At 33.7% G+C, this 13,618-nt stretch overlaps 1 protein-coding gene across 2 annotated transcripts in view; it reads left to right on the top strand.

Moving 5' to 3' along the window:
- The window catches only part of FBXL17 (F-box and leucine rich repeat protein 17), a 490,961-nt gene that overhangs the window by 181,155 nt on the left and 296,188 nt on the right, over positions 1–13,618 (top strand). For both annotated transcript variants that reach the window (XM_069492013.1, XM_069492014.1), the window contains exon 6: positions 2,250–2,380. In XM_069492013.1, coding sequence (XP_069348114.1) covers positions 2,250–2,380 — 131 coding nt within the window. The remainder of the gene's footprint in view (positions 1–2,249; positions 2,381–13,618) is intronic.

Here is a 13,618-nt window from a genome sequence, read left to right as displayed (position 1 = left end):
CTGCTGAGACAGCCAGAATGGTCTATATTATTTTAACAAGAGTGAATCTATTCCCTTAGAGTATGCTTTGGTTGCCAAGTACCAATTATGTGCTGATGTTAGTAAAGCCCTTAGTCTGTAGTGACTTAAATATGAACTTTGTCAGAACCCATATCTTCTTTCCTGGTCTTGCCTCCATTCTGAAGAGTCATTTTCCTGAGTGCCACACTGGACTGGATGTGACTTTCTTGAACATCTGGCCTGATAAGCCAATTGCAGCAAAGGTTTCCTGAAGCTCTCTCTTTACCAATTCTTAGAAGACAACGTCACAGAAGTTTGCTGTCTCAATTAAAAAGGTCCACTGGACCTTTTTGAATTTTATGCATCTTAGTTCTGTTTCTCTCCACAGTTCTTCAGCATACTTCAGAGAGCAATGAATAGTGACTCGGTATGAGCTCTCTCTCTCTCTCTCTCTGTGTTTCTTCTCCCTTTGTGAGCTGATGGGGAAAGAGGGTGTGAGTACTCCTGGCTGACTTGCCTTCCACCCCTCCAACAACCATTCTCTAGAGCTGTGCCACTTGTCACGTGGAGACATAAAATTAAATGTAAATGAATTACAATTAAATAAAATTAAAAATTCACGTCCTCTGTCACAACGGTCACATATTAAGTGCTCAGTAGCTGCATGTGGTTACCATATTGGATTGCAAAAATATAGAACATTTTCAGTGGAGATTCAAGTGTCTGCCCTCTACTGGGGTTTAAGCTGAACTGATGCTCAGGTGGAATTTAGCTGTTTTGCTTTTCTGAGGCCTTTAGCAGCTGGGTTATGCCTGCAAGTCTACTTCCTGCAGGGGTAAGCTGCCCCCTCTATGGTAGGACTTGACAGTAGCCTAGAGAAGACAAGTCAGTCCTGGGAGAGCTGCCTCATGTTTCTGGCAATGCTATGTACTAGTTTTCTATTGCTGCTGTAATAAATTCCTACACATTTAGCAGTTTAAAACAGCATAAATTTATTATCTCACTATTCTGTAAGTTAGAAGTCCATCTGACATGAGTCTCAGTAAGCTAAACTCAAGGTGCAACCTGGATTGTGTTCCTTTCTGAAAGCTTGAGGGGGGAATATATTTTCTTGTTCCTTCAGGTTTTTGACAAAATTAAGTTCCTTAGGGTGTAGGACTGAGGTCCCTATTTTGTACTGGCTGTCAGCTGAAGGCTGTTCCCAACTCTACAGCCACCCATATTCCATAGCTTCTGGCCCTTTTCTTCACATTCAAAGCTAGTAAAGGTGGGTTGAATCCCTTTCATAATTCAAATTTCTCCTATATATTCCATCACGTCTCCCTGACTTTCTCTGGGTAAGATTCTCTGCTTATGAGGGGCTCCTGTGATTGGGTGGGGCCTACTCAGATAATCTGAGATAATTTCCCCATCTCAAGATCCATAACTTTAATCACAGCTGCTAATTCTTTTTTGCATTGTAAGGTAACATATTAGGGCATAGACATCTTTGGTGGGAGGGGTGTGTGGTCTACCGCATGCCTCCAGATTAATTCTTTATTATTAAATAAAAATAGCTTAATATTTGAAAATGTAGCTTATTTGAAGAGGATAATTAAGATCCTACCACCTTTATATAAATGGTATCATTAATTTACTTTGGAGATTAAACATCCGAAGAAGACAAGAAACTTAAAGGAGTAGAGAAAATGAAGAAATGGAAAAAGTGGTACCTGGAAGAATCTTTGCTTCTTAAAGATTTTATATTGTTTCATGGTGAAACATATGCCCATAATAGTACAATTTGGAATACATCAATTAAATACCACTAAGGTATCTCTGAATTAACCATATACTCATATTTCACCTTTTAAAAGTGAGAAAACATAGAAGTGCCATTATAATTTTGAAAATATTATCTGAAGTTGAATAATGTTAATCTTATCAAATTGTATGTGCTTAATGTTATATATTCAATAGCTTCCCTATCGATTGGACAGTAGATTAATAACTTCTGATTTTTATGATGCTGCAATAAAATCCATTTTATTTTAATATTTGTTGCCACTCATATATTCATAGATTTATACACTCATTTTTAATTTAGTGTGTAAAATATTAAATAAACAACAGGTTTAATTAAAAGATTCTATAATAGACTATTATCTATTTTAAATATTTTACAGTGATACTCTATCTTGTAATAAACTATAATTTTTGAGAGTAAATGTAGCACTTACCTTTTTCATCTGTCATTTTTATCTCATTAGCTAAGAAACCTTTCCAGCTTGGACCTACGTCATATCACTGAACTGGATAATGAAACTGTGATGGAAATTGTCAAGAGGTGCAAGAATCTTAGCTCTCTCAATCTTTGTCTGAACTGGATCATAAATGACAGGTAACCACTGTATAACATCTTAAAAACACTTTTCCAAAAGAAAACATGTAGCAAATACTGATTATCATTTTAACAAGGCATGTCAACTTTATGTAAAATTGAATGTATCTATGCCTTTTCAAATTGATATGTTTAAGTTTTGAAAACCTTCTAGATCTATACTTTTAATGCATCCATTGCTTGTAAGGGCAGCAAAGTTTTTAGGTGCTTGGACACAAATGTTATAGAACAGTAGTCTATTGGATTCTTTTCTTTGTTATCTGTCTAAGATATATTGTTTATTTGTCATTTTAATATTTTTGCAACTTTTATGGTTGGCTTTACTGTTCATTTTTCAGGGAAGATGATTCTGAGAAACTGTCTCAAATATTGTGCTTTTAGACCCTTTCTTAAGGATGGCATTTTTTTCAGAGATGTCTCACTATGTTGCCCAGGCTGGCCTCGAACTTCTGGGCACAAGCAATCCTCTACCTCAGGCTCCCAAGTAGCTGAAACTGCAGTCGCTCACCACCATGCCAGGCTAAGGATTACATTATGTTCTCTGTGTTTATATATAATTTATTTTTAAAATGGAAGTCATATGATATAGTGTAAAATGTGTATAATGGGAAATATTTTCTTATAAATAATGATAAACCTATATTTATTTGAAATATTTTATGAAGGAAGAAAAAGATATAGGAATACCCTTGAAAATAGACTTTTATCACAAAAACAACTACACAGTAGCACTAGCACTACTGATTCAGTAGGTTTGTAAATATAGGTATGAGATAAGATTCTTTTGATCATAGCTTTTCAAGTATTTTTTTAAAAACTATAGGCCACTAAAAATATTTTGTTTTCAAAATAGAAAGCACTATTTCATCTAAAATTAGAACCTACTGAGATTATTCTTTTAAATATTCTTTTAAAAATGGGAGAAATAATTTCTTAACCTTGTGTCAGATAATGCTTTAAATTCAAGACATTCCCCCTCTTTTAATTTCCTTTTACACTTTAAAAATGAAATCATGTAGACTCCATTTTCCCCAATTATGGTAAATTCTAGTGACATTTTCTTAAGTTACCCTGAATTATTCTTCAAATTATGTGACAGCCTTGACATGACTTTAAGTAAAATTTTTCTTAAAAAATTTACTCATCTAAAATGGATATATGATCTTCATTTATAAGAGATGTCTATTGTTTTGGAGTAATATTTGCTATATGAAGTGTATCACAATTTAAAGAAAATTGACTTCTACAAATTTAAAAACTAAAATTCTCTATAATCAATATTGTATATAGGAAATTATATGACAATTTAAAATAATCTTTAAAAAGGTTTTCATAATAAAATAACATATGTAAACCTTATCTTGTGGTTTTAGATATTTAACATTAGCTTATTATTCTGATAAATTTCTTAGTGATGCATCAGATTTAAAGAATAGGGTTTCTACAACAAATTGATTATATTCCACCACAGTTTTCTGTGCACCTAACATGTGTAAAAGAGTCACTAATTGGAGGATACTATGAATGGTAAATAAGATGCAGTCCGTATATGATTATATGGGTTATCTCCTAAGTAAACATTTTGCTTAGGTTTGTATCATTTAAACATAGATGTTGGGGGAGGAGTGGATTTATAGTCCTCTTCCTCTTTAAATGCTTATTTAGTCATAACTGGTTAATTTACAAATGAAGAAGTAGTCAGCCCTCACTTTGTCCTTCATTCTCTTTGTTAGGCTCCATGTACTCAAACCTAGTGTTATCTCAATCATTTTTTCCCTGCTTAACTGTAATCATTATTTGGTGTGTGATCTTAAATATATGTATTGTAGAGATTTATTTGCAAGGAATGAAAGCGTATTTTTATGTTTTTAATGGAAAAGTTTGGATTAATTGAGAAAACATGCATTTTAATGAGGTTGAGCAGCAGAGTTTTAAAGATCAGGCTCTTTTAGGTTTTAATTACACCACTTGCACTTATCCTGTATACTGTGATAGAAGTTTCAAACATTAAAACCCACTTTGCAGTATCATCTAAATTACTCATCTCATTGTTCTTGCCATATTATATTACTAAGCTAAGTAATATTTGTAATTATATTGGTATAAATCTAGGACTTCGCATCAGACTTAATTATAATTTCAGCACTTAGCTGAGATGGGTTAGTAACCTTCCATATAGAGGGCACTGGAATGCACTAATGCATTTAGCCTATCAATTAGCTTCTGTTTTACATTTGTTCATTATTATTATCCTCCAGTAAATCAGAAAACATTTATTAACCCCGTACTAAATACTTGGTACTGTCTCAGACTGTGGGGCACTGAGTCCCTCCTGTTCTCAAGAGTCACTCTTTTTAGGTGACATAAGACTTAATGATAATAGTGAGCCATGTAAAGAGAGAGGGGAGGAAAGTAACCTTTATTATGCAGGTAATTGATAGGCACTTTACACGTGTTCTCATTTAATCCCTTCACCATCTTCTTGTTCAGGGGAAGGTCATATTAATACTATTTCTATTAAATTTAGACCATTTGTTTGACTTTTCTTTAGCTTTTCAATGCATGTATTTTTCCATCATTGCTGCAGTAAAAAGTGGTGAGTACAAATAAGAGAAAGTAAATGGCTAATAAGTCTGTTTTCCGTTTCATTGCTAGGATTCACACACAATTGACATTCATATGTCAAATTATTTACTTTTTAACTAAACTCATTATTTTCTTTCATAATGAAAGTATAGTTGAACTTTTAGATATTATTTTATATGTAGTACCTATTACAAGGATCTGTCTTTAATGCTGATAGTTTTAATAAAGGATTCCTCAAATTAAGATAAACTTTTATACTTGTCTCTTTATATATAAGATTTATCCTAGATTTTAAAAGTTCTCATCTGTAAACAATTCTTTTTGAAGTTCCAAATTTAAAAATATGTAGTCATTGAGGGGCTTTATTGTTATGCTCATGGTTTCTGTTAGCATTTTGTGGTCTTTGAATTGATGTGTGTGACTAAGACATGCTGCTCTTTATCTTTGTTTTTCTGAAAGCACTTTTTGTGTTTAGAGAGTTAAATAGTATGATATTTTCTTGTATTCAGAGGGATGGTCTAGTAGTCATTTGACATTTACCATTGCTTCTGAATACAAATAAAGTCCAAGTGTCTTATGAAAAGAGGACACTGACTATTTCTATCAATGATTTAGATTAAACATTTAGTTATTATGTCTCCTCCACTCTCTCTGACTCTAAGTTTAGTGAAATATTTATTTGTATTTGATATAAATCTTTTGTTATTTCACATCCAATTTTGTCTTCAATGTGTTGGTATGTTGGACACAGAGTCGAAAAGCAGCATGTTTTGGATGTAAAAAGCTACTATGTGAAAAACTGAATGGTGTGAGCATCTTGATAGCAATACACTTATAATGGTTCTTTTATTCTTTTTTTGCCAGTAGGAGTTAAATAAAATCTAATTGATTTTAATAGATCTTTACAAAAGGTATTTTCATATTTTAAGTTGACTATCAAAGACATAATATCCCCATTTTCAATTTTTAACATTGGTCCTAAAAAAGAAGTTAGTTCAATACTATGATTTGTAGCCCCATTATCAAATATACGAGCCTTTCATTGGCAGTTGACCATACTTGCTTGTGAATTAGAAGAACAGCATACAATAACAATACAAGAGAAATAAAAGATATGCTAGCATCCATTAGTTAAAGTAATAAAGCATAACAATAGCCGGGGTTGTTGTTGTTAATGTAAGTTATGTTGTCATAATAATTTTCTATGTTAATCTTGTATTTATGTAAAGGGAGCTATTATACCAGTATATACCCCTAAAATTTGGAGAATTTTATATCTGGGTTCTCTGTTCTGATCCATTGGTCTATGTCTCGGTTCTTGTGCCAGTAACATGCTGTTTTGGTTACTATAGCCTTGTAGTGTAGTTTGGAGTCTGGTAAATTGATGCCTTGAAATTTGTTCTTTTTGCTTAAGGTTGCTTTGGCTATGCAAGGTCTTTTCTGGTTCTATGCAAAGTGTAGAAATATTTTCTCTGGAGCTGTGAAAAATGACATTGATATTTTAATGGGGATTGCACTGAATCTGTAAATCACTTTAGATATTATAGACATTTTAAGAATGTTGATTCTGCCAATCAATGAACATGATGTTTTTCCATTAGTTTACATCCTCTGTGATTTCCTTCCTCAGTGTTTCATAGTTCCCCCTTTAGAGGTCTTTCACCTCCTTAGTTAAATATATTCCTAAGTATGTTATTTTCTTTGTTGCTATTGTGAAAGCTATTGAGTCTTTGATTTGATTCTCAGCTTCACTGTTGTTGATGTATAAGAATTCTACTGATTTGTGTACATTGATTTTGTAACCTGAGATTTTGCTGAATTTATTTATCAGTCCTGGGAGTCTCTTGGCAGAGGCTTTGGGGTTTTCTAGATATAAGATCATATCATTAGCAAAGAACGATAATTTGACCTCTTTTTTCCCTATTTGGATACCCTTCATTTCCTTCTCTTGCCTGATTGGCACTGGCTAGGACTTCCAGTCCTTTGTTGAATAGAAGTGGTGACAGTGGGCAACCTTGTCTGGTTCCAGTTCTAAGGTGGAGTGCTCTCAATTTTTTCCCATTCAGTATAATGTTGGCTGTGGCTTTGTCATATATGGCTTTTATAATATCAAGGTAAGGTCCATCTATGCCTATTTTATTAAGAGTTCTTATCATAAAAGGTGCTGGATTTTGTCAAATGTGTTTTCTGTGTCTATTGAGAGGATCCCATGGTCTTTGTTTTTGCTTCTATTTATGTGGTGAATCATATTTATAGATTTGCGTTTGTTGAACCGTCTTGCATCTCTGAGATGAAGCCCACCTGGCCCTGGTGGATTATTTTTTTGATGTGCAGCTGATTCAGTTTGCTAGGATTTTATTGAGAATTTCTGTGTCTATATTCATAAGGAATACTAGTCTGTAGTTTTCTTTTGTTCTTGTGTCTTTTCCTGGCTTTAGTATCAAGGTGATACTGGCTTCATAGAACAAATTGGGGAGGATTCCTTCCTCCTCAATGTTATGGAATAATTTCTATAGTATAGATACCAGTTCTTCTTTGTAGGTCTGGTAAAATTTGGCTATGAAACCATCTGGTCCAAGACTTATTTGTTGGAAGATTTTTTTATTGCTGCTTTAATTTGTGACTAGATATTGGTCTGTTCAAGAGTCTAGTTCTTCCTAATTGACCCTAGGGAGGTTGTGTGTTTCCAAGAATTTGTCCATTTCCTCAACATTATCAAATTTATGTGCATAGAGATTTTTATAGTTTTCAGAGATGATATTTTGTATTTTCCTGATATCAGTTGTAATATCTTATTTTTCAGTTCTGATTGAACTTATCAGAGTCCTTTCTTTTCTGATTCTGTTTAATCTAGTGAGAGGCCTGTTAATTTTATTTATCTGTTCAAAGAACTAACTTTTTGTTTTATTAATCTTCTGTATAATTCTTTGATTGTCAATTTCATTTAGTTCAGCCCTGACCTTAGTTATTTCTTTTGTTCTGCTGCGTTTGGGCTTGGTTTGTTCTTCCTTTTCCAATTCCTTGAGATGATTCATTAGATTGTTGATTTGTGATCTTTCCGTCTTTTGGATGTAGGCATTTATGGCTATGAATTTTACTGTTAGGATTGCTTTTGCTGATTTTGATAAATTGTGTCCCCTTTTTCATTTAGTTCAAAGAATTTTTTGATTTCCATCTTAATTTCCTTCTTGGTCTGTGAATCGTTCAGCAGTAGGTTGTTTAATTTCCATGCCCTTGTATAAGGTTGAGTGTTTCTGTTGGAATTGATTTCTAATTTTATTCCACAGTAGTCTGAGAAGATACAGCAAATGAAAATAAAACCATCACCTCAAAGAACTAAAAGTGGACACCTACCATTTGATCCAGCAATCCCACTATTGAGCATTTACCCAAAGGAACAAAAGTCATTTTATAAAAAAAACACTTGCACTAGAATGTTTATTGCAGCACAGTTCACAATTGCAAAGATGTGGAATCAACCCAAGTGCCCATCAATAAATTAGTGGATTAATAAAATGTGGTATATATACACCATGGAGTACTACTCAGCCATAAAAAAAATGGGGAGCTAGTGCCTTTTATAACAACCTGGATGGAACTTGAGACGGTTCTTCTAAGTGAAATGTCACAAGAATGGAAAAACAAACACCACATGTGGTCACTATTAAACTGGAACTAATCAATCAACACTCATAGGTACATATGGAAGTAAAACTCAGTGAAAACAAAGCAGGTGGGAGGAGGAAGGGGTTGGGTAAATTCTCACCTAACAGGTACAGTGCACACTATCTGGGTGGTGGGAACACTTACAACATTGACTCAAACTGTACTAAAGCAATACATGTAACCAAAACATTTGTACCCCCTTTTTCTGAATCTAAAAAAAAAAGAAAGAAAGAAAGAAAGAAAACAGTATGGAGATATCTCAAAAAACTAAAAATGGACCTAACATTTCATCCAGAAATTCCATTACTGGTTATCTACCCAAAGGAATATAAATCAGTGTGTCACAGGGGAAAAAAATAAAGCATGTGTAATATTTTAAAAAAAATAAAAATAAAATTTGGAGCATTTTAAATGTTAGGCTGTTGTGGCCAGTTTATTTCAAGTATAAACTAACATTTGTAAAATATTTCTATTTCACTTTATATATGCTGGAGTTTAGAATAGTAACTATAGATATTTCTCTTTAAATAAAACTTCTAAATAAGACCGTTTGAAGGTACAAAGTGGTGGGCCACAGCCGAGTCCAGTCCGCAAAGCTGTTGCATTTGACATATACTGTATTTTTAAAAATCTATTTGCCAATACCTTAAAAATGAGGATAGTTTACATGAAAATTTTGAATTCGGGCCTTCTTTTTAAAGAGTTGTGGATCTAGGCCGGGCGTGGTGGCTCACGCCTGTAATTCTAGCACTCTGGGAGGCCAAGGCATGTGGATCCTTTGAGCTCAGGAGTTCGAGACTAGCCTGAGCAAGAGCGAGACCTTGTCTCTACTAAAAATAGAAAGAAATTATCTGGACAACTAAAAATATATATAGAAAAAATTAGCCAGGCATGGTGGTGCATGCCTGTAGTCCCAGCTACTCAGGAGGCTGAGGCAGAAGGATCGCTTGAGCCCAGGAGTTTGAGGTTGCTGTGAGCTAGGCTGACACCACAGCACTCTAGCCTGGGCAACAAAGCAAGACTCTGTCTCAAAAAAAAAAAAAAAAAAGAAAAGAAAAGAAAAAGGAAAATTTGTGGATCTAATAACACTAGGCCCACATTTTCTCTATCAACAATCTTTCCAGGCTGAGGAACGGACAGTTCTCTTTGGCCTTCTCCAGATATCCACACTCCCCAGTGGCCTGATCCATTATTTTATATTATTTGCCTGTCTCCCACCCGGTCTACAAACTGAAGTCTCCTTCATTAAAATCCAGATGTAGAGATTTTTAGATATTTCATATTTAAATCAAATAGTTCTTTTTTAATTATCTGATAAAATATCTTAACAAATAATAGAGAGTTAATTGGTCCACCTAAATTAGTTATTTGTTGTTATTTCAGGCACCAGAACTTTGGCCAACAAGTGGAAGTTACACAGGGAGATGGAATTCAGCTTAAAATAAGTTAGAACCTTCGTTTTCATCCATTACTTTCCAAAATAGAGAACTCACTCTCACTTAATGTTCAAACAAGTGTGTTGTAAGAGAGTTCCCTGAATTATAAGGAGGATTGAACTATTAATACTTTACTAAACTCGCTCCAACTTCAAATCTGTGATTTAAAGTTGTTTATTTTAAAATTAATTCATTGGCAGTGCTTAGTATTTGATTCATAATTCCTTTGTTTTCAGTATTAAGAAAAGTCTTGATACTATTCATTCTCTTTTCGTTTTTCTATAGAAAAAGCCCTTTCAGTTTTTTAGGTTTTCTCAGGTTCAAGTTGTAGAGTGACAGATTACTCCTCCACCCCTCTCAGTGAGACTGACAGCACCCCGGCTCATGTAAAACTCAATGAGCCTTTATATAAAGATTTTTCTAACTCCCTTGATCTTCTCTGGATGTTTATTCTGTTTCTTCTTTCAAATTTTCGTTGATTCAATAAAAAACGGTGATATTTAGAAATAAAGTTCAGGGAGGATTTGAGCAGGTGTTGGTGATATAAAATATTTGCTGAGTGCCCATTGTGTTTTATTTCCAAGAATTGTTTTGTGAACATATGCTATATATTGTATTTATAAGTGTTCAAGGACTAGGTGGATAATCTACCACCTTTCTGTGAATGTCACGTCACAGTGGACTTAGAATTTTATTTCGTTTCAATCCCCTAATATTACTTAATTCTCCTGGAGACTGAGGTTTAAAGAGTGCCCAAGGGGGCCAAACCTACCCATTAAATCTAGCAGGCATAGTTGGATTTGAGTTAGAGAATATTTTGTTTTCTATTAAAGTTAAGTGGTCTGGAGGAGATGAATACTTTTCACCTTGGAGTATTGAGTGTGAAGTTTGAGCAATTTTCTCCTATAAATCCTGAAAACTTGAAAATAAAGAGGCAGCAAAAATAATGCTGACTGTTGAAACAGCTCCCTGGTGGTGTTTATAGCAGCACTGTCCTACAGTCTGGAGAACACGGAGCTGTCTGTCTCCATACTTTTGGTGTCCAGTAATGTGGCTGGGCTGGTTAGGTGGAACTTTAATTTAGTAAAACTGAATTTTAGCTTATTTCTTTAACCCACTGAATAGTTTTGCATATACTCTATGTTATTTGTAGTTCTGCGAAAAGGATAATGAAATATATTTTACTGAGTTCTGGGAGAATTATAGGGACAGAATGGAGTCTTTCTAAGCTCGTGACATTAGTTTGAGGTGAACATATTTTTTACTCTCTTTTATGTTCACATGTTCACAATTATTTGTTATAATTTCTGTCCATCCCTAGAGGGATAGTATAGTATTGGAGTAACTATTAGCTAGGCTTCAAAACTGTCTAAAAAATGGTTTTATGTATCTTTCTATACCTTAGACCTCCTCTTTAAAACCATGATTGGTTTTGCAATGCTAGTGAGGTCAGAGTATATAATATTTTCTCTTTTCTTCTAGAACAAGGATAGTAACAATAGCTAATAATAGCTACCACTTAATTATAATTTGTGCCAGACACTGTGTTCTTTACACACATTATTTCATTTAATCTCTGCAACAACCCTGAGGAAGGAATTATTGACCCCATTTTCAAATGAAGGAATTAAGGCTCAGCCGTGTTGGACAGCTCACAGCCGGTGGAACCAGGAGTGGACCCAGTTTTGTGTGTCCTCGAAGTCCAAGCTCTATGAGGGGCTCCCTGTCTCCCAGCACCTTGTTCTGCCTCAGACCTAGAGTGACCACATGTCCTGGTTTGCCCAAGACAGGCCCAGCCCATGCCTGTGGTTTCGGCATTCTGTCAGGTTTGGCACTTACGCTGCTGCTCTGCTTTGAGTTCCAGAATATCCTGGTTTGGATAATAAATTCAGTAGTCATTGGATCTCATCATTCTGAACATGATTAGAATGTTACCTTCTTTTTTTCCTGTTGGATATCTGAGAGGTGACAAGTTTTAGATATATTACCACATACAAAGAGTTGTAGATATTTTAAAACAGCTTATTTTTAGTAAAAGGCATTTTTTCCAAACAACCCCATTTGTAAATACTCTTCATTTCTTATACAAGGTTTCTTGAGGAAAAATACAAAGTCTTGCCTCATTTTTGTGTTTTGTACCACACGTGACTCAGTTGATTTCAAAGAGATTTTCACAAATGATTTTTGAATAAGTATTTATTTAAGCATGTAATGATGCACATTTATTTTTACAAATATTTCATTGTCTATAAATGCTTCCTGTCAGTTGTAGCAAATACTTACCATTGCAGATTAAAGGAGAATACTGGATATATATTTTGAATAAGTTGTCTTTCAGTTAAAAAGAACAAATAATTTCACTAAAGATTTTAATACTTTTAGTAAGAAATAATTGCCATAATAAATCTATACACTTTTCTTAGTTATATGTGATTTTTCAAATAATTGATGAAATTTTTTAATAAAAGGCAAAGTTTCCATGATAAAATGATTTGTGGATTTATCCTCAGATGAGATTCTTAGTGTATTTAAATTTAAAGGAAATTTTTCAGGTGTTTGGTAGGTAGTAATATTGGATATTGGTTCTGATATTGGTTATTTCAGTACTTCTAGTTGCTAAATATAACTTTTAAGGAAATATTAATTGATACGTAGCACCAGACTTTTTAACCTAGTCAAATCGCTTTAAAGGAAGATCTATATGAGATGCATGTTTCAGGCTACTCTGATTTTTCACTCCAATTCAGGAGATTGGATGGAAACCAAATTCAATGTGGGCGAGTTTGGCTTATTGATTCTTCATGGTCACATTATTTTGTCTGATAGAATAATGTGAATTTGTATTCTAGTCCTAACATATAATGATAATTTTTAATTTCTATGTTGTCTTTGGTTCCTAGTGGGCAATAATGTATAAGTGAATATTTCTACAAATAATAATCATTAACAGAGCTTCTATGGGATCATATTATGTGTATTTCTAGATGCGCTACTTTAAATGCTGCTGCTGATTTTGTGTTTCAGGTAATATAAAGATGAATAAATAGATATAGTAGGCATTTAGTTTGTACGATTTAAAAAATATGTTTTCCATGTTATGAAATCAGAGTTCGTGATTAAATTATGGAAAAGAATGGGATAGATTTTATATGACAATGATTGCAGTACTGAAAGCTCATGGATTTGAAGGCCTCCTAACTTCAAATCTGTTTTAAAATTGCCAACAATGAAAAAATCTTCATTTGTTGATGAAAATGATGATAGTTTATTGACTGCTTAGACAAATTTATACCATTCCCCTCCCCAATTTTCCCATGAGTTGTCTTATTCTTAATTCCCCACACCAGAAATGGTAATTAAAATAACTCACTGTTGTCAGAATTTTAAAATGTATGATAAATGAAGCCCAGTAAATAGTGAAAATATGAGAAAGGTGATTAAATCTGACAATTTTCTTGTAAAAGGCTTGAGATGATAAATATCTCCTGTGATTAGTTATTTATTTAGTGCAAGGGATTTTGCTTCAGCCTAAAATATTTTATGAACAGTG

This window comes from Eulemur rufifrons, chromosome 17 (assembly GCF_041146395.1).
Source record: "Eulemur rufifrons isolate Redbay chromosome 17, OSU_ERuf_1, whole genome shotgun sequence".
Classification (NCBI taxonomy): domain Eukaryota; kingdom Metazoa; phylum Chordata; class Mammalia; order Primates; family Lemuridae; genus Eulemur; species Eulemur rufifrons.
Note: the sequence above shows the minus strand (reverse complement) of the source record. Positions and strands in the feature narration are given on the sequence as shown.